The sequence below is a fragment of the Bos grunniens genome, chromosome 3 (genome assembly GCF_055505025.1).
Source record: "Bos grunniens cultivar Pamir isolate PY7600 chromosome 3, Bosgru_T2T1.0, whole genome shotgun sequence".
NCBI classification, from domain to species: domain Eukaryota; kingdom Metazoa; phylum Chordata; class Mammalia; order Artiodactyla; family Bovidae; genus Bos; species Bos grunniens.
Window position 1 is genome coordinate 112,854,065 of NC_141167.1, and position 22,286 is coordinate 112,876,350.

A 22,286-nucleotide genomic window follows, 5' to 3' on the forward strand; every position below is an offset into this window, starting at 1 on the left:
GTAGGTGGCCTGCTATGACCTAGATTATTTAATATAAGCAAAACCAACATCAGAGTGCTGAGGTAGGGCTTTTCCAAGAAGGTTGTATGTGGAGAACATTAATCTGCTTGAGAATGAGATTGGCCATCAGATCTGTGGTGTGAAGATGAAGTTCCATCTTCCTCGTGGGTGGACCGACTCGGGGACCTGTCCCGATTGTGGAGCAGGAGCTTCTGCTGCTAGCGTGGGCGGGTGGTGGGTAGTGTGGCCAAGGAGAGCATATGGCTTTGAGATATTGAATCAGAGGACAGCGTGGAGGCCAGGAGATACTAGCTTGGCATTGAAACCTCAAGGGAATCATTGGACCTTAATTGTTTCAGTCCACCCTGGGTGACTTTCCATAACTATTTAGTTTGGCTTTAAGTGACCTCATGGATTGCACGCTTGACCAAGGTGAGTCAGAACATGTGCTAAATCGTAGTAAACTGTGTTCCCTCTGCTGTGTTCTGATGACCTGTGGGCCTTCCCAGAGGAACATACCCTGGGAGTTGGAACACATGTTTGCAGTTCTGATTCCCTCACCAACCAGCTGGGTGACCTTGCAGGAGTCACTTAGCCTCTCTGTGCCTTGGTTACCCCATTGCTAAGTCTCAGAGAGACATATCTTAAGTGTAAAAAGAAATTATAGAAAGGTTTCAACCCTTGGGTAAAAACATCTTACTATAAGGTTCTTTTTATCAGTCAGTAGATATAGCTTCCCTTGAACAAGATCCAAGACTCCTCTGAATTCTGCTCCTAGTTTAAGCCTCTTATCTGGCCCCTTTCAGCATCCTATACACACTTCAGATGCAGTGCTAGTTATACTGAATTTAAATTATCTGTGTAATGTCTCCTGTGTTAGATATCTGTGGTTCATCTTTCCTTTCATCCCTATAGACTAGCGTGGTGGGGGGGCGGGGGTGGATCAAGCAAGACATGTTGAATGAGACTGAATTAAACAAAGTCTCAGGATATGTTTATTTAGTGTTTTTGCAAAGGTGCTTGCTCCCTGCAGAAAGCCAAAGTGGTGAGAGCAAGTGCTCATGGGGAGAGGTCCCTTGCTTACCACAGGGAGTCTGATAAGAATCTCTTTGTTGTCAGGCACCTACCTCTTCTTCTCAACAGTAGTATCACCACTTGGAGAATCATGATAATGCCAACGATGCCCCCTAAGAAGAGCCCAGCATATAGTCCCCATTGTCTTGATTCTGGAAAAAAAAAAGTTAAAGGGCAAACTCAAAAGTGCTGTGAGTTTAAAAACATCCCACGCAGAAGTGGGGAGACCTAGCCTCATGTTTTCTGCCTATGTTTTTTCTCAAGGGAGACATTAATTCTCATAGCTTTAGAGATCAAATTTAGCCCACTGAAGAGTTCCAGATCTGTTTCCTTATCCTGATTTCCGTCGCTATACTTGACTTCCATACACCTAGTTTCTGTAAAGACTCTTCTACTCAGATGTTTTATTTTTCACTTCACTTGAGACATTTTACCACATGACTAAAGCTAAACTTATCTTTGTTTTTTCCTAAGTCCATATCTCTGCTAGGTTTCTCTGTTTGTAAATTTCTAATGTGTCCCGTATCCATTTTGGTAAAAAGAACACAATGGCTCCACATGCTGTCCCCACACTCCCACACAGTTCTCATGAGACACCACGAGGAAGGAGGATCTACTTTACTTTTAAAATAAACACAGTAGTGCTATTATTGTCCTTCCATGCAAATAATTGTATTGAACTAACTAGACCTGAACTGAAAGAAAAGCATGTAGTTTTCCTCTGAATCATTCCCGCATTTAATATTAGCACTAGACCACCAGTCACTAAGTTAAAAATCAGAGAGCCAGTTTTCATTGTTTTCTCTCCTCTCCCTCCTTTACCAAATCCTTCTGAACCAGGAGCAGCATCTTAATAAATAAGACATTTAGCTCAAAAAGATAATAATAGATAATTACTGAGCATTTACAATGGACCAAGCATTTTTTAGTGCATTGTCTATTAATGCATTTAATCCTCAAAGCAATCCTATGAGGTAGATACTCATTACTCCCATTTTGTGGATAAGGAAGAGGGCACAGAGATCCTTGAGAACTATAGGTTGGTCTAAGAGTAGAAACATGGCTGAATATTGAAGACAGACTTCTTGGAGACTCAGGGAGATGTATGGGCTTGGGGTTAAGTTACATCAGGGTAATGAACAGTGGCTGACAACCCAAAGCACTAGGTTTCTAAGTGAAGTAATAGCATTCACATTCTAAATAGAAAGACATCAGGAGGCACTGTTACATTAATGAGTAAGGGTAACTTGTAAAGATGATTGTGAAATCAGGCTGATTGTTGTTAAACCTGTGATAGATTTGTTGGGAAGTAACTGAAAGAAAGGAATAAGTAGAGGACAGAAGGACAGGGTACTTACAGACACAATTCAGACATTTACAGAGTTGGCCAGAGATATAGCCTGAAGTTGCAACAAACTGATAAAATGCATCCTGCCAAGATCCAACTGGACCTGATAGATGAGCAGAAGTTGCCTCCAGGATTTGAAAAGATTTTTTTCTTTCTAGGTCTTTAACTCATCAAGTCATCCCAGGGAGTCCCACCGAACTGGGGTTTTGTAAGCATCTTGATTATAGAGTTTCTTCCCAGAACTAAACATATTTTAACTCAGCCAGATAACAATTTTAGCAGTCTCATGACCCCCAGTCAAAAAGCAAGGGTGCAAGCAGAGTTGTAAGAAGGCTACTAAATTTACATAAAGCCTGAAATGTGAGTACAGAGTCACTGCGGAAGCTGGAGTTGCCTATGAACAGCTCTAGCCTGAATGGCTGAGGGCTGCTGAGAGCCCACTTCACGTGTGTGTATGTGTGTGTGTGTATCTGAGGAACAGTGACAGATTGATTATTTAGTGCTTATGTTGCCAACACCAGAAAACTCATAGAGAAACCTTTCAAATCCTAAGATAAAGAAGCAGGGCCCACAGCCTAAGTACCGCCAGGTTTCTTCAACCCATGGGATGGACCCAGTAAACGGTTATAGTAGCATGTAGTATTTCAAGACTATTTCCTCTTTTTCTTCCCTCGTGTATTTTGAGATCTTCTAAAACAACAGGACAAGCACTGCAACTACATAAGTGAATTTAAAAAATAGCATTTCTTTCAAATTTCTTTTATATAAAAATAAAACCAATAAGGTGATGTACCTAAAACTAGAAAATAGCAAGATAACTAAATAAATTAAAGTAAAACTAGAAAATAGAAGATGACATAAGTGCATAAGTCACAGCTGCCAAATGAGAGTTTCTTGTGTTGTGACAGCCCAGCCACCTACCTACTCACATAAACTAAAAATAACTGGGGCATATTATGGCCCAGAGGACACAATAGCAAGTGCTCTCTCTTTCTTTTCAGGGTCTCAGGAAGATGAAAGCTATCTGCTCCTCTTGTCCTATGACATACATGACCCACTTCTGCCAGGTCAGCCACATCGGAAAGGCAACCTGGTCACAGTCCTGAAAGACATTTCATAAGCCCTAATTTCCCCCTTAATCTTTGGATACAAATTAATATGAATCTATTGGAGGATGTAAGTTATAGGACCACAGACTTTTTTTTTTAACTTTAAAGGAATTACAGAGCTTATCGGGCTCAGCTCACTGGTTTGATGTTGAGAAAACAGAGACCCAGGCAAGCATACCTAGAGTCACAGAAGAAGGCAATGGCCAAAACGGGTGAGAAGAGACCTGAAGGCTTCACAGTTTGTTTTAGCCTATGGAGGTGAGGCCTCTTACAATGAGAGCAGCAGAAGGGTAGGACGCCTGGCAGATGTTCTGAGTCAAAAGCTCTCTGAGGTCCCAGCTCACCCCTCACCAACCTTCATCCCACATCTGCATGTGTCTCTCCTCTGCTTCCTCCCACTGCACCTTCACCAGTCCCATTGCCTGCCTAGCCCTGGCCCCAGGCCAAGCTTAACTCCTCTGTGTAACTCTTCCCTCCACTCCAGCTCCCATTCTTCCATCTCCTTTGGACTCTGAAGCCCCTTGATTTATGTCCTACATCTGAAAATTATCTTTGCTGTGGAGACTGTCTTCAGGGAGGGCACCTGGAGCCAGACAGATGGACTCAAATTCTGGGTCTACCACTTGATAGCTCTGTGACCTCCAGAGGCCTCATACCCTCTGGGGTCCCTGTTTCCTCAATGTCAGAACAAACATAAAAATATTCAGTTCGCAGAGTTGTTCTGATGAACCAATGAAATAACATATGGAAAGTGCTTAGAGTAATGCCTAGAATCTAGCATGTGGTACGTGCATGATAAATCACTTCCAATTTATCACAACAAAGAGTTGTGTCCGACTCTTTGTGGCCCTAAGAACTGTAGCCCACCAGGCTCCTCTGTCCATGAGATTCTCCATCCCATGGATATTCTCCAGGTAAGAATACTGGAGTAGGTCGCCATGCCCTCATTCCAAGGGATCTTCCTGACCCAGGGATCAAACCTGCATCTCCTGCATTGGCAGACGGGTTCTTTACCATTAGTACCACCTGGGACTCCCAAGGCAAGTGGAATTGATGTTTATTCACCACACGCTTCCCAGGTGTAGCTTCTACACTTGGTGTTCACCTTTTTGGTGCTCTTATTCAATTATGATATGCATATGGAAACTAAATGTCACGGACTGCCTTTGGCAATTTAAATAAATATGGACAACAAAAAGCTACTTCTACAGCTTGTGGGGGTCGGGATGCCCACAATCTCTTTAATTTCTCTCCTGCAGCCCTCTAGTCTGAGCTGTCCTGAGTGCAAGGTTCAGTGCCTTCACCCATTTCCACACACAAAAAAAATAAAACCAAAAAACCTATACTAAGAATTTTGTTGGGGGACTTCCCTGGTGATCCAGTGGTTAAGACTCTATGCTTCCACTTCAAGGGGCATGAGCTCAGTAGCTGGTCTGGGAATTCAGATCCTGCATGCTGTGTGGTGTAGCAAAAACAAACAAAGAGAATGTCATGGGTTCGAATCCTCTACTGCAGATTTGAAAGTTCACAAGGAGCAGATTCCATCGTGAAAAGGGAAGCTTTCTAACACATGCGAGGCTCAGACCCTATCTTTCTGTTTCTATACCTACACAAGCAACACCTTCCCCCATTATAACACAGAAGTATTTAACCTACAGCTGGATTCTTTGGGGGAGGGAGGTCTTATCTTCTGCTCTCCATAAAGAGCAGCTTACACTCTTCATAAAGCATTTATGAAGCTCTTTATCCTAAAGAAGCTCTGTTCCCTCCCAAAGAGGAATTCTAATAGTGGTTTCTTTAACATGATCATGTTTTTCTAACCCAGTAAGGTGTAGGAGTCCTATCTAGATGGTAAACTCCTTGAAGGTAGACCCTGTACCTTATACTTCACATGCCTTCCCCTTTCCACATGACACAGTATAGGGCAGGGGGCACTCAATATGCACATGATGGACAAGTGATTTAAGTTAAATTAAATTAGGAGCCATAGAATGAAGTTTGGAGAAGACTATCATATACCCTTTGGCTAAGAATTATCAGAACTCTAAGTTCAGTGGTAAAGAATCCACCTTCCAGTGCAGGAGACACAGCAGATACAGGTTTGATCCCTGAGTCGGGAAGATCCCCTGAGGGAGGAAATGACAACCCACTCTAGTATTGTTGCTGGGAAATTCCATGGACAGAGGAGCCTGGAGGGCCACAGTCTGTGGGGTTGCAAAGAGTCAGACATGACTGAGCATACATGCATATACACAAAAGTATAAGAAGGTCTCAGAAGGAATGCAGGGTCACCTTCTGAATGGCCCAAGGCAGGAGTAGACGGGAACAATCAATGACCTACTTGGCAGTGCTTTATTATAGCCAAATGGAACCAGGAAGAAGGTGTGCATCTGTGCTCTCAGCACCATCTGTGTTCCCATTTTCAAACCACCACTTCCTGTAGCAGAGACTCTGGCTCTTTTTGCTCTCCCTCTTTTCGCTCAGTCATATAGTGAGGCCCCTCAGGATGACGATGCTCAGAAATCAGACCAACATTGTTCTGGGGTCCACAGGTCCCATTCTTCGTCCAAAAAGAATCCTTATCTGAACAGTCTTCTTTTTAAAAAAATTAAAAAATCATTAAAAAAACTATTGAATTTGTTACAACGTTGTTTCTGTTCTTTGTTTTGGTTTTTTGGCCAAAGGCACATGGGATCTTAGCTCTCCAACCAAGGATCAAACCCACACTCCGTGTATTGGAAGGCAAAGTCTTAACCACTGCCAGGGAAGTCCCTGAACATTCTTAAAGAGGAGACTTAGGACTTTCCCCCTCCGTGGAACCTCTTAGAGAGAGCTGAGCAGGCTGGTTGAGAACTCCAGTGCCATTTATGAAGAGTTCTTTGCATGAGTTTCCATCCTTTGGTCTTCTATTTGATTGGCTGTGGTTTAAACCTGATAACTTGGCAGGTAGCCACACTTCTAAGGAAAAGGCTGAAGGGCCTTTTTCATGTATCTCTGAAAGTCTGCTGCCACAGAAACACAAAAATCTCTCTCAAGTCCCCAAACTCTAATTGTTTAGGGAGATAAAGAAGAAAATAAAAAGAATCTGAGAAACAAATGTAGCTCACCCGAGGAGATACCGAGATGCTAATATAACGGTCTGAGAGTGCCATATCTCTTTCCTGCCTTTCATGTGGTTCTGTCAGTAAGGCCTTCTGCCTGAAGCACATCAACTTGAAGAAGTCAATCGTCTTCAAGAGACACCTTTTTGTTGGTGGCAGTTTCCTCTCAGAATTGGGAGTGGGGGAAGGGTGGTCCCAAACCATACACTAATTTAAGATATGGCACCACCCAAGTAAAGATTATTACACAGAGTTCTCAGCTTCCAGAAAAATCCCTCACACTTGCCTATACCACCCAGCATCATGTTGCAGGGACTACTGGGTGTAACCCATTTTCATCCTTCCCCGACAAAGCAAGTCTTGTCCAGTCACATGACTGCACAGCTAAGGACTACATTTCTCAGCTTCCTGTGTAGCAGGTGTGGCCAAGTGACAGGGCTCTGGTCCGTGAGAGGGGACAGGTTTCATCCTTCCAGGATTGTTGCCACACTTCCTGGGTTGGGAGTACCAGGGAGACGGACTTGCCTATACACAGAACAGCTAGATGACGCAGTAACAGTGGGAGCTCCCTTTTGATGAGATGGCCTTGTTAGAAAGGGGGAGCCCCCGGAGCTCACTGGCAGGCGTCAGATTTTCCTTCCACGGAGCTAACCTAGACTTGCTGAGCCAACCTTTTGCTAATCTACTGAAAGGGGTCCTCTTTTCAAAATGAGCTCCCAGGGGCATTCCCTCTGAGTTCAACTGTTTAAGGTTTAGTATTACTCATTACTGCACAGACAGAACTATTTCAGATCACGGTCATGAAGGATGGCAGCAAGTCACTGACAGTCCAGAACTGGCCCACATTGACATGATCTAGGAGAAGGCTTGGTAGCACCCCTGGATTTGTTTTTGTTGTTGTTGTTTAGTTGCTAAATCATGTCCAGCTCTTTGGGACCCTGTAGCCTGCCAGGCTTTTCTGTCCATGGATTTCCCAGGCAAGAATACTGGAATGGGTTGCCATTTTCTTCTCCTGGGAACCTTCTTGACACAGAGATTGAACCCGCATCTCCTGTATTGGCAGGTGGATTTTTTTTTTTTTTTTTCACCACTGAGCCACTAAGAAAGTACTTTGTAGTAAAGAGGCTTCATAACAATAGATATGAAGGTATTTCTTGCTGTAAAACAGTGAGATAACAATTGGAATAAAGATGAATATATGATGGAGAGCCTGGACAATTGTTAGGAAAAAAGATCTTGAGAAACAAATATGTTCTTGTGTGGTTTAGTCTGAGTCCTGATGGGAACCAGTGCTGACATCATGACACATTTGCTTTCATCACATCATTACCATTTGAATTTTTCATTAACGAAAGTGAAATATGTCTCAAGATCACTGTCCTTATTATAGATGACAAACAGACCTCTAGTAAATCCTCATACCCCACCACATCATCCCAAGACTGGGATTTCCCTCCCTTGAATGGGATCTTTGTTAAAGGAACAGCCAGTGCTCTGGCTCAGGACTCATCATCTCTTGATGGGTGACTGCAATAATGGGCCCTCCCCACAGCTAGTTTCTTTTCCTTCTGCTTCTTCCCCACCACAGTCTACTGTCCACACCACTGAAAATTCTCTCTGAAATGCAAAACTAATCACATTACTCCTCTATCTAAAACTATCTATTAGTTCCCATCAGAATACCATAGGACAATACAGAACAAGGCCCAGTTATATCTGCTTTTCTCTCTGCCTTGAGTGTCTTTCTCTTATCTGCTTAGGTAATTTCTATTTATTCTTCAAAACCTAGTTTGTGTCACATTCTCCGTGATGCTGTTTCTGATTCCCTGAAACAGTGTCAATCATTCCGTCCTCTGGGTTCACTTGCACATATTTCTGTTTTGCCCCTATCGTACTACTTAACCTGGAATAATAGTTACTTATAGAGCTATTCCCTTTCTTAAGAGCAAAGAGTGTGTCTTTTTTTTGTCTTTGTGTTCTCAGCACCTAGCACACCTTTGGAACATAGCAGAATCTCAGTAATATTTTGTTTGTTGAACCAAGCATGGTATTTTAAAAATTAGTGATATTGCTTTGCAAACCCAAATCAACGAAATAATAAAATTCTGTTTTCCATATTTAGGCAATCTGGTGTACTGAAAATGGCATGCCACAGTCTAGCTGTGTGATTTGGTTCTCGAATGCTGTGGTTCCCCATCCCTGGAGGCAGGGCAGGGGATCTCTATTTGTGTTATGGGTTGACTGTGTTTCCCCAAAAATTCATATGTTGAAGTCCTTAGAATGTGACCTTATTTGGAGACTGGGTCTTTACAGAGGTAATCAAGTTAACATGAGGTCATTAGGGTGAATCTGAATCTAATCTTACTAATGTCCTTGTAAGAGGAAATCTGGACATACAAAGAGTCGCTGGGGATGAGCATGCAGAGACCACATGAAGATACAGCAAGAAGACAGCCATCTACTGCCAAGGAGAGAGGCCTCAGAGAAAAAATCAACCCTTCCAACACTTTGATCTTGGACTTCTAGCCTCCTTTCTCCTGTGAGAAAGTAAATTTCTGTTATTTAAGCCACCTCACCTGTGGTGTTTTTGTTACGGCAACCCTAGCAAAGTAATTACTGCTGCTGCTGCTGCTAAGTCGCTTCAGTTGTGTCCAACTCTGTGCAACCCCATAGACGGCAGCCTACCAGGCTCCCCCGTCCCTGGGATTCTCCAGTCAAGAACACTGGAGTGGGTTGCCATTTCCTTCTCCAATGCATGAAAGTGAAAAGTGAAAGGGAAGTCGCTCAGCCGTGTCCAACTCCCAGCGACCCCATGGACTGCAGCCCACCAGGCTTCTCCATCCATGGGATTTTCCAGGCAAGAGTACTGGAGTGGGGTGCCATTGCCTTCTCTGAAAGTAATTACAGGTGGGTCCTAATCCAACATGACTGGTGTCATTTTAATAAGGGGAAATTAGGACAGATATACGCAGAGAGGGAAGACAATGTGAAGAGACAAAAGGAGAAGACAGCTATCTCCAAGCCAAGGAGAGAAGCATGGAACGGCTCCTTCCCTCATGGCCTTCAGAAGAAACTTAACACTACTGACACTTTGATTTTGAACTTCTAGCCTCCAGAACTGTGAAACAATAGATTTCGGTTATGTAAGTCACTCAGTTTACAGCACCTTTTTACAACATCCCTAGCAAATATATACCTTGGTAATCCTTCATTAGCATTTCTTATCAATGTACATACAAATGGACTTATAGACTATTTACTCTGGAAAGAACTTCAGGAGTTCACCCTTTTCAGTTTACATATAATGAAACAGAGGTCCAAGAAAGTGTAATGGCTGCTGAGTAGTTGCCTTAATGCCTGAGTTGAGGTCCTGACAGGGTTTTCCCATGGTTCCATGTTTCTGCTGCTTCTTGACCTCCCCCATCTCATGAAGGCCTGCTCCATATCCAGTAAATCTGGTCACACTAGTGCATACTCAGTCCTCAAAGTGGTTTAGATGGACCACTCAAGCATCTTTACACGTTTCTTTTTTCTTTCCTTTTTAAAAATTTTATATTCAATTTTTATTTTATTTTTTGTCCATGTCATGTGCTATGTGTGATCTTAGTTCCCTAGAAAGAAAGAAAGTGATGTCGCTCGGTCATGTCCGACTGTTTGCAACCCTATGGACTATAGCCTACCAGGCTTATCTGTCCATGGGATTGTCTAGGCAAGAGTACTGGAGTGGGTTTCCATTTCCTTCTCCAGGGCATCTTCCTGACCCAGGGATCAAACCCAGGTCTCCTGCATTGTAGGCAGATGCTTTATCCTCTGAGCTACATGTCTTCTGCAGTGGAAGTGCAGTCTTAACTACTGGACCATCAGGGAAGTCCCTTTATATTTTTTTTTAAGAATGTCCTGAGCTAAGTGCCTCTAGCAGAAGCTTTATGGCCAAGACTTTGAGATACTTTAAGTAAATTCTTGTTAAAGCATACTGAGGAACATGAAGAGAATTATTCTTCTTTTCTGAGATGGGTCAGGGTAAAACATTTGGTGCCCTAAGAGGGTTGCTATGACCAGAGAAGGCTGTGCTGAGGTGAGGGCTACCACTTTCTCAGCCACAAAGGAAAAACACACATATTTATTATGATTTATAAGGCATTTTAAAAGTGTATCATCTATTCTGATATTACCCATGAGGATTTCAGGATCAGACAACTCAACTCTGGCACTTGCTCAGTGTGTGACTTTTGCATATCTTTGTTTCCTCATCTGTAAGGTGGGGATATTAATACTATTTGATTGCTGTGAGGATTAAATGAGAGTCCACATAATTGATACATAGTCAAGAAAAATTTTCAGGCATTATTTTAGATGAAGAATCTGAGTCTTAGGATAAGCAGCTTATCTTTGTAAGTAACAAGGGTAACACCGGATCTAGAGTTTATATTCTGTGTCTTTTTGTTGGAGCATTTAATCCATTTACATTTAAAGTAGTTATTGACATATATGTTCCTATTGCTATTTTCTTAATTGTGGTTGATTTTGTAGATCTTTTTCCTTCCCTTGTATTTCTTGACTATATAAGTCCCTTTAACATTTGTTGTAAAGCTGGTTTGGTGGTACTGAATTCTCTTAACTTTTGCTTGTCTGAAAAGCTTTTTATTTCTCCATCAATTTTGAATAAGATCCTTGCCAGGTACAGTAAACTTGGTTGTAGATTTTTCCCTTTCAGTACTTTAAATATATCCTGCCATTCCCTTCTGGCCTGCAGAGTTTCTGTTGAAAGATCAGCTGTTAAGTGTATGGGGTTTCCCTTGTATGTTACCTGTTGCTTCTCCCTCGTTGCTTTTAATATTCTTTCTTTGTGTTTAGTCTTTGTTAGTTTGATTAGTATGTGTCTTGGCATGTTTCTCCTTGGGTTTATCCTGTATGGGACTCTTTGTGCCTCTTGAACTTGATTGACTATTTTCTTTTCCATGTTGGGGAAATTTCAACTATAATCTCTTCAAAAATTTTCCCATACCCTTTCTTTTTCTCTTCCTCTTCTGGGACCCATATAATTTAAATGTTGGTGTGTTTGATATTGTCCCAGAGGTCTCTGAGACTGTCCTCAGTTCTTTTCATTCTTTTTACTTTATTCTGCTCTTCAGAAGTTATTTCTACCATTTTATCTTCCAGCTCACTGATTCATTCTTCTGCTTCAGATATTCTGCTACTGATTCCTTCCAGAGTATTTTTAATTTCAGTAACTGTGTTGTTTGTCTTTGTAGGTTTATTCCTTAATTCTTCTAGGTCTTTGTGAATTGATTCTTGCATTTTCTCCATTTTGTTTTCAAGGTTTTTAATCAACTTTACTATCATTATTCTGAATTCTTTTTCAGGTAGTTTGTCTATTTCCTCTTCATTTATTTGGACTTCTGTGTTTCTAGTTTGTCGCTTCATTTGTGTAGTATTTCTCTGCCTTTTCATTATTTTCATTTAACTTACTGTGTTTGAGGTTTTCTTTTCCCAGGCTTCAAGTAAAGTTGAATTCTTTCCTTGAAGAAGGTTGAATTCTTTCTTCCTTTTGATTTCTGCCCTCCTAAGCTTGGTCCAGTGGTTTGTGTAAGCTTCATATAGGGTGAGATTTGTGCTGAGTTTTTGTTTGTTTTTCCTCTGATGGGCAAGGCTGAGTGAGGCAGTAATCTTGTTTTCTGATGACTGGGTTTGTATTTTTGTTTCGTTTGTTCTTTAGATGAGGTGTCCTGCACAGGGTGCTACTGGTGGTTGGGTGATGCTGGGTCTTGTATTCAAGTGGTTTCCTTTTGTGAGTTCTCACTATTTGATACTCCCTAGGGTTAGTTCTCTGGTCTAGGGTCTTAGAGAACGTGCTCCCACTCCAAAGGCTCAGGATTTGATCTCTGCTATATATCGGGCTTGGTCTGTGACATCTGAGATCCAGTAGTAATCCAAACAGAAAACGATGCTCCTCGTGGTACTGTTTTCAAGGGTTAGTTCTGACCGCTGGTAGAGAACCGACTGCAGGGGGCCAAGGGTGGCAGCAGGGAGACCAGGAAGAAGGCTATTGTAGAAAGCCAGGCGAAAGAGGACAGTAGCTGGAGTCAGGGTGGTAGCTCTGTGATGGCACACTTTGGTATCCCCCTCAGCGTGGGCGCAGTGTCTGTGGGGACACTGAATGGAGACACGGGGTGCAGGCACCCGAGATCAGGGTCAGGCAGGGATGAAGGGTCTGTGATCCCCTGGAGTTTACATTCTGTAAACTCTACACTCATGAGAGACTGCTGTCTTGATCCCACCAGCACGTTCTGAATAGCTGTGGGCAGGGAGAGAGGTCTGAACCGGGGGAGAACCTCTGAATGTGGTTCATGCACAAGGTAGGCAAGCAGCCAGACACCTCATGTGAGTGGACAGGTGGCCAACTCTGCCATGAGTGGCTGGGAGAGGTAACATGCAGTGGGCGAGGCTCACCAAGGAGCTCTTAGATGCAGAAGGCAGGTGGATTTCCCCAGCAGTCCATCTGGAATACCTCAGGGGAGTTGCTGACTGGATATGCTATGCTGAAGGGCATGACCTGGCTGGATTCCCCTGTCCCTAGATCCTTGGTTATCTGGAAAAGCCTTCCAAATATACATCAAGGCTACTGTGGGCAAGAGTCTCCTTGGAATGATTCCTGTTTACCCTCAGTGGATGCAGAAGGAAGAATATCAGGGCACAGGTAATGACTGGCAGGGCCAGCACACTGGTTCTTCTGCCCCTGAACCTACCTGAGGCACGGACGCAAGATCTTAGTGAAAAGGCTCAGTGGTCTGTTTCCAGTCTCAAGTGGTGAGATGGGCTTACTTAATCAGCCCTTCCTTCCTTTTGATAACAGAATAATGATGCTTTATCTTTCCAGAAAAAGATTAGTCAGAAGATCTAGGTTTAGGTTCTGACTACCATTTATAAGCTGAAAAAACTTGGAAGGGTTCTTACAGGCTACGAGCTTCAAGTTCCTAATCTGTAATAAAATGAGGATGATGACAACAGTTATCTGATAAGGCCATTGTGAGGAACAAAAGAGATCATACAATTGAAATGCTGTCTCAACAATAAAGTGCTCTATGACTTACCACTTTCCTAAGCTTCACAGTCCAGGTCTTAGTCAGAGATCTGACTCCCCTGACCCTCTGACCTGCTGCGGGAGTCACAGTCCATTTCATAAAATGTTTCCCTTTGTTACATCTTGCTTTTCAGTATTGAGCACATGTTTCATGTATTATCTGGACAGCAGAGGTTGTATGTCATATCTGTTCCCAATTTCCTGCAGCACAGGTGACTGATAAATGCTTATTGATGGTGTAGAACCGTCCCACTGTTAGTGGAGCATGAATTGGGAGTCAGGACCTGCCGCCCACACTCCCTTACCCCGCCAGCCTTGTAGGTTGGTGCCAAGGCAGGAGGGGATGGCAGGGTTCACCCAGGGCTCTGGGTCTAGTTCCATCATTTCTCACCAGTTTTCTCAACTATGAATGGAGCATAACGACACCTTGCTCATTATGAAGAGTAGCCACTCACTGAATGCACATAGGAGGCTTTTACAAACCATAGAGAAAATATAAAGTGTTGTTCCTAAGGTGAAGGCCATGGCTATGGAAGCAGAGCATTGGTCCAGGTGGAGACTGAGTCCATATCAACGTGGCGTAACAGCTGCCTCTCAGACACTTACCTGGGGGACTGGAGCTGCAACTGGGCCAAGGGATGAAGGTCTGAGAGCTGTTGCTGATGGGGTTGCTCACAGTGCAGATGTACACGTTGTTAGCATGCTGAGGGCCAAGAGTGAGATACAAGAGGTGGGAGCTATTGGTGGGACTCAGCAGGGGGACTCCTGCTTCCTCACTCCAGTTGTAAGTCACGTGGTCCCCTTTCTCCACCATGCACGCCAGCATGAGACTGCAGTTCCCGTCTTCCTGGGTGGTGTTCAACACCTTAATTTGTGGAGTGGAGACCTGCTCTGTCAAAAGGGGGAGGAAGAGAGCCATCACTGAAATGAATCCTCTGGAATGGTGATTTAACCTTTTTGTTAGAAAAAATGCAACCTAACAGCATCTTTCCCTCCCTATAGATCTGTGGTGTAATATATTTCTAATAGGAACCTACTATTTCGCACCTTCCCTCCCCCTACTACCCCTCTATACTCCTTTCCAGGACCAGGGATAAAACAAAGAAGAGAAATATTGTCTTTTAGTTCCCTCCCACCAAGACTGTTAGGGCTCCCCTTGCATTCCTCTTGTTTCTAATTTAGGTTGCTCTCCTGTATTCCATCTGGGGAGTTTGCTCTCAGCTTATTCCCCCATGGGTTTGAATGTCCATGGCTAAAGTATTACCTTCTATATCTAAAAGAATGACTTTTCAGTGGTGGGATTTCATCTGTACTCTGTGTGTGTGTGTGTGTGTGTGTGTGTGTGTTGTGTGTGTGTGTATAGCAAGTGCTTTAGGATGTCTGAACTTGGGATAGCCACAGGCCTTACCAAACTTTTTCACTCTAAGGATGTAAAATTGGCAAGGTAAAAGGGAAAGTCCTTTTTATTTAGTAACTACTATAGGACAGGCAGAATACTAGAATTTCACACTCATCATGTTCTTTAATCTTTTCAACAACTTTCTCAACAACTATTATCCTAGTTCTAATTATTCTCATTTTATAGATGAGGAAACTGAGTCCCAGAGAAGTAGAGTGTCTTACATAATTCCACTCAACTTTTAACAGCCAAGCTGAGATCTGAAATTATGTCTGTCTGATTCCAAAATCCAGCCTCTTTCTTTGACTTGAGAGAATACCATGGTTGCAGAGAACATATTTTCTAAGGTGAGAATTTGATCATAAAATATGATAAGATGTGACAAAGACAGTGAATCGTTCTAGAAAACCTATGTGTAACCTTTGTGCTTACAGCAGCCTTGCCCTGGGGACACTACTGGAGTGATCAGAACACCCTGATACCTGGTTAAGGGCTGTGGGAATTCTGCAGACATTTAAAGGGAAGATACCAAGGGAAGGCCGGGGAGGGACGTGCCATCTTGTGGTACCTGAGAATTTTAAAGAAATGTTGTGTGTGTGGGGCTTCCTGACCCACCTAGAAGCAGGACACCACACATAGCTGCCAGGATCCCTGGGAATTCAAAGGAGCTTTGGGACTGAAGAGACAAACTCTGGGTGCACTCAAGAGGGGCTGGCAGTTAAAGAGGCTCAAAAAAAAAAAACACCACTGGCCTTGGATTCAGATGGACCTAGGTTTTAGTTTAAGTTCTGCAACTAGGCGATTTTTTTTTTTCACAACCAGGGCCTTTGTTTAAGTGAGAAAACTATACTTCTTCCACCAGGTAGATGCAATCCTCTGCCAGGATGCAGGGCTTGGTGAGTGGTGTGTGGGTTGAGTTTCAGCTCTCCTTCTCCCAGGACCCCTAGTGGAGTGAACCACCTACACAGATGTGAGTAGGCACGTGCAAACCACTTATCTCTTGATTTCAGTGTCCTCTCCTATGAAAGAGAGGTTTTGCTTATCAGTGGTATTCAAACTTTTAAAAATCAGAAGAAAAACCCACTATTTTCAAACAAAATCTTATTTGTAAATTGAGACTCTTGGGGCTCCGGGCCCTCTAGCATACAGGCAGCCGGGCTCCTTTCCTTTAGAAAATGGGAATAAAGGTAACTAGTGCTAATCAGCTATTACTAATGTGCAATTTGGACCAATTTAGTGAACCTCTAAAACTTTTCCCTGAAACCCTGTTTAACCCTAGACTGAGATGTCTTTCAAGTTGCTTCCAATTCTGAACACCCTTTGCTTCTGAGAGAAGCTTGAATTCTTAGGCAAGGCACTATGGCATTCCTTGTGGGCCAAGGAAGCCACCGTCATTACCATAGAGCTTCAGCTGCAGGCTAAAGTGCTGGACTGAAACATTTTCCTCCAGGCTTATAAAGTACCAGCCTTCATCCTCCTTCCTGCTCTTCAGGATCCTCAGGCTCAGGTTTTCCAGATGAAACTCATAGCCGTCCTTCAGAGGTGGAGAGCCACCTTTCCGCAGATCTAGGGACACTATTTTCTTCTTGACAGTGTCTTTGGGTGATTCTGCCATTGTGACAAGGATGTGGATGCTCTTATTCATGCTCCTACTTATCTCCTCAGATGCCAGGGGCAACAGCACGCTGCTTCCCAGCTGCCCGAGAATCGTCTTCGTGGAACTGGTCAAGCCCTCACCTGTGGAAAGAAGGAGAGGGAAGTATCTTATCATAGAAGCTTTGAGACTTACGTCCGTGCATCAGGAAAAACAGACTGGAGCGTCTCTCTCTTCCTCTTGGCCAATCTCTGGGGTTGCCAGATCCTTAGTAGTTTATAAGGACTGTCATGAGGATCTCACTGCATTCTCAGTATTTAAAAAATCCCAGTGGAAGTCTTGTGATAGAGCTGTATAGACTATCTACAATACTTGGTCTCTATGATCTAGGAGGGAATTCTATCAACTCAGATTTATAGTTAAGGCACCTAAGGCATAGAGAAGTTAAATGACATGCCTAAAGTTGTATAACTAGTAACCAGATTAATTCCTCAGCCAGATTTCTCACCACCACTGGATACAGTAAGTCCCCTACATACGAACATTCAAGTTGCAAACTTTCAAAGATGTGAATGTGCCCTTATATGCCAACTGTTCACTGTATTGTGCTATTGTACTTTTCAAGGTACTATACTATAAGATTAAAAATGTTTTCTTTTAATTTTTTTTTTAATTTTTAGCACCCAAAATGTTTGTATTGGGGTATAGCCAGTTAACAATGTTGTCATAGCATTGAACAGTGAAGGGACTCAGCCACCCATATACACGTACTCATTCTCCCTCAAACCCCCCTCCCACCCAGACTGGCACATAACATCAAGCAGAGTTCCATGTGCTATACAATAGGTACTTTTTGGTTATCCATTTTAAACATAGCAGTGTATACATGATCTTCTCAAAATGCTTTTTATGTGCTTGTTTTTAAAGTATTATTTGTGTGAAAAATATCATCACCTAGTACAGTCCAGTACTATATAGCCAATTGTATTAGTTGAGTACCTAGGCTAACTAGGTACAACGAAGAGGATTTATGAGCAAATTGGACTTACGAGCTCCCTCTCGGAATGTAACTCACACATAGGGGATTTAACCCGTTCATACATAGGGGACTTACTCATAAATAGGGTGAAGGAAAGAGGGTAACTGAAACTAATTCTGAGCTTGTGAGGCCAAGAGACCAAGATTACAGAAGCATCATTTCAAATGAGAAGGAAAAGGAAAAGTCTAAGGGATGTGGAGTCAAGGAGGAGGCAAGCCTGTGGAATCATATCTCTCCAAAAAGTTATTGAGATATATAATAATGTTGAGGGAGAGAAATTATTTTATTTCTCTTTTTCAAAAGTGTCAAGCCAAAAAAAAAAAAAAACCACACCCAAATCTTTCAAACCACTGTAAGTGATCCTACTGCTGACTTTTTAACACCTCCTCTCTCCTCAAACCCACAACCTCAGTTGATGAACCTGCCTCTCATTTCACTGAAAAAGGAAAAGAAACGAAAAGAGAGCTTCCATTTGTTCCCACTATCAAGTCAACCCACATACTTGGATGGATGGTCTCTGCTCTTGGGTAAGGCTGGCCTCTTCCTTCCTGGAACACTCACCCACTTCAAGGCTTTGCTCCTGAAACTTCTGCCACCCCTTGCATCGTCAATTTTGTTATTGTTATGGTACACTGTGGGTTATTTCTATTAACACCCGACATACCAACATGTAATTTCCCTTATCTTAAAAACCCTGATCCCAGGTCCATCCCCAGCCAATTTCCCATTTCTCTGTTTTTCTTTATCCTAAAGTTCTTTAATGTGTATTTATCCTTTCTGTTCCCATCTCCTGACATTTTTTCCTTGTACTCACTCCAAATAAGCCTCGTTCTTTACTCCTCACTGGAATCACTCTTGTCAAGGTCACTGTATACCCCATGATACTAAGTCAATTCTCCATCTTCATCTTGCTTTCTCAAGAGTGCTGAGAAAGTTCACATCTCCCCGTTGAAACGCTGTCTTCATTTGGCCCAGAGAACAATACACTCTTTTGGTTTTCTTCCTATTTCATTGGCTGCCCTTTCTCAGTCTCCTTGACCAAAATCTTCTGCTCTTAAAGACCTCTAAAATTGGAGCATTCCAGGGATCAGTACTCAGACTTCTTCTCTTTCCCAGCCACACTTATCTATTAATAGTCGCATAGTTTGACAGGTTTCTGGAATGCTTCCAGAGATGTATCTCCCATCCAAATCTTTCACTGTATTCCAAACTGCCTACACCAATTGGTATTAGTGTTTGGAGGTCTAAAGGGCATCTTAGACTTAGCAAATGGACTCTTGATTCTGTAGCCTCTACTGCAAACATTACAATTCCCAGGCCAAAACACTGGAATCACCCATGACTCCTTTCTTCCTTTCATATTCCATATTCAATCTATCAGCAAATCCCATTGGCTCTGCCTTCACAATATATCCGGCATCTGAGAACTTCCAACCCTCTTCATTTCTACCACCATCATCACAGGCCTGGCTCTTCTTTTGTCTTCCAACAAATCTTCCTGCATCTATACAATGGACAGAGAAGCCTTTTAAAACTATGTCAGATTTTGTCTCTCTTCAAAGAGAAACAAAATCCATAGTCCTTGTTATGGCTTCACAGATTCTGAATAACCCAGTCCCTTGGACCTCCCTGACTCCATCTCTTGTCCACTCTTCACTCACTACACTATGACCACACCAGCTCCAGCTGGTCCCTAACTCATCCAGAGCATTCTCATCTCATAGCTGTTGCATTTATTGTTCTTTCTCTTTCTGGAAATCTCTTCCTTTATGTATCTAAAGAGCTCATACTCTCATTTTCTTTTAGATTTCTGCTCAAAAAAAAAAAAATCATCTTTTCTGAAAGACCTGCTCTGATGATCCTGTCTATATCCTATCCTTTCTTGCTGCACTTATCACTGTCTGATGTTATACTGTATATTTGGTCATTTTTACTTTTGTCTCCCCCTGTACTAGAATGCCAGCTTCTCAAGAGGAAGAAGTTCATGTTGTTCATTGTTTTTTCCTTAGGACCTACAGCAGTGTTTGGCATGTAATAGGTTTTAAATAAATATCTGTTCAATTTATGAATGCTAAAAGCCATGCTATCTGATTAAAATCCCTCTTATTTAGCTTTGACCCATATGTGGCTAAACTTCATAACTGAAATTAATCACAAGCTAATGTTCATAAGAGAAGGAGCCCATGACTCAGAGAGAGCACAGATTGTTCTAGTTGATAAGAAAGTCAAAAAAGTACAATAAAACTGCTTATATAATGCAGACACCTAGAGAAGGCACAATTAACTTGTGGTTAAGATGGGTTGTTGGAAATTTGGGCAAACAGATTCAGATGTTCTTGATAGCAAAATGCTTTGATATCCTGCGAAGGGCCCTGCTGATATCAGACTAGAGATTTAAAGGTTGGGAAAAAGAAAAATTCGGATTTGAATGGTTGGCTCTTGCTTTTTTTGCTACACTATGTGACTTGTGGGATCTTAGTTCCCCAACCAGGAATTAAACCCCGGCCCCCAGCAGTGAAAGCACTGAGTCGTAACCACTGGACTGCTAGGGAATTCATGGCACATAACTATTAAGGAATGGTGAAAAGACAATTAGCATTTGTTCTTTTGCATATCGCTATTAAATCAACTCTTGAAACAGAGTGCCTAATTAAACAGTTGCTTAATTTATTAGACAAGGAATGCTATTCTTGGTGCTGGTATTTTATTTTTACAAAGATATGTAAAAGAACGTGTTGAAATTCCTTCTAGTCGCACTTATGGATGCCTGGCTGTCCAGATAATGTGGTACATATAATACCCAAGAATCCTGAACCTAAACTTCTACCAATAAAGGGATGACAGAAAACTAGAACCATCCATGCAAGTAGAAATATCACATGGTATACAGGCCCCCTAAATTGAATATAGAAATCATATAAGTAAGCATATGTACATTTTTTTCTGGGAGCATAGCCATGAATGTCACTTCTCAAAGGAATCTGGGCTTCAAATCAAGGTTGAGAATTACCATCACACTGTTGATTTTTTTAGATCAATTTTGATATGGAGAAGAAGAAAATGCAAAATGATACCCATTTATAGACCATAAGCCTCCACCCTCCCTTGTGTCCTGTGAGTGCTTTCCACCCACCTAATCCAACAGACTCTTTACACCATGGTTGTTTTTGGAATTTAGAAATGGAAGGGAGTCAGGAGAAGAGGAGACAGAGGATGGGGCTAGAAGTAGCTAAAAAAAGAGAAAAAAATTTTTAATTTTTTTATAGAAAAGAAGAGGTTAAGAGGGAAGAAAAGAGAGGGCAGATGAGAATGACAGGATGAGTGGTTTAAGCAGACTTGGTCATGGGGAGTGGAATCAATACCCCATTCAGAACAGACCCTCACATGCCACAGCCCACATAAAGAATGATGATGTAACAACTGAGTGTGTGAGTGGCCGGGTCTGTAGGGGGTGTGTGACCTCACTGACACCTGAGCAAGAGTGGAAAAACAAGTGGGGACTTTAAAGTGGTTCATAAAACCCTTCAAGTAGAGTACCAGCTCCTGAAACATCCTACTGCCTGATGAGTGTTTTCCAGTGGGTTTGTGATTCAGTCAGACCCTGTTTACTAAAAGAGTCTGGAGGAAACATTTGTAGCTGTTAACACCAACTCACTTTCCTTCCAGGGCAATTCTACTTAGAAAGTAGAGTGATTCACATGAGCCCATGGATATTTTCCTGAAATTAGTAGCATTTAGCCAACCCTTTCATAAGATGGGACTCTACCTAGTGATAACCTTTCTTGGTCGGGGGCAGCCCTGACACTGGGCGTCTTGCTACAGCATTTCTTTCAGGTTCACAAAGATAAGATAGTGTGTCTAAGTCTCCTTTTTAAATTGAAGTCCTACCAGGTGTCCTTCTAGTCCCATTCCTTGATGCTGCTGGGTCTTTCTATCTTAGAATATTTGCGCTTACCGTTCCCCAGCCTGAAAGTCAGTCACTGCCCTTTATTTGCCTGGCTAACTCCTCCTGTCCTTCAGGCCTCTACATTTGATCCTTGGCTGTGATAAGGCTTCTCTGCCATGCACTTCCAGTGCACTTTGGGTCACTCCTTTCACATCACCCATCACACTTTTAACTCTCCTTCAATGCTTTTTATCCTTATGCAATTACAAGCTTCTAAGAGTAGGGTCTGTGTCTGTTTTGTTCACCACTGTAACAGCGAGACAAAGCTCTCTTCAATACCCTTTTATACTGTTGAAGTTTTATAGACCTACGTAGGATACTCCTCCAGAAACAAACTAGTTAACAAAAAATTTAAAAAAAAAAACAAAAAACTACATGACGAAAGACGTTTCTATCTACTTTCCAAATCCCAGATCAAATACTTCCATATGCCTTCTACTTCCTTCTCTGATTTATCCAACTTCTCTCACCTTTTGTGAATTCCTATATTTAATTTCAATTCAATTAACATCAACTCATATGCTTCAATTATAGGCAGCACAATCTAATTTTTACCATGGGACCTGGATACAAATTTTAGGATTCTCCTCCCTAA

General features: G+C 42.3%; 1 protein-coding gene across 2 annotated transcripts in view; it reads right to left on the bottom strand.

Annotated features, from left to right (window-relative positions):
* Positions 1–22,286, bottom strand: part of SLAMF1 (signaling lymphocytic activation molecule family member 1) — a 39,565-nt gene that overhangs the window by 13,754 nt on the left and 3,525 nt on the right. Inside the window, exons 2-4 of one of the 2 annotated variants that reach the window (XM_086394546.1) lie at positions 16,511–16,849; positions 14,320–14,604; positions 1,128–1,226 (exon numbers count right to left, since the gene is read on the bottom strand). In XM_086394546.1, the coding sequence (XP_086250672.1) occupies positions 1,128–1,226; positions 14,320–14,604; positions 16,511–16,849 (723 nt within the window). The remainder of the gene's footprint in view (positions 1–1,127; positions 1,227–14,319; positions 14,605–16,510; positions 16,850–22,286) is intronic. The other variant, XM_086394547.1, reaches the window with a different exon arrangement.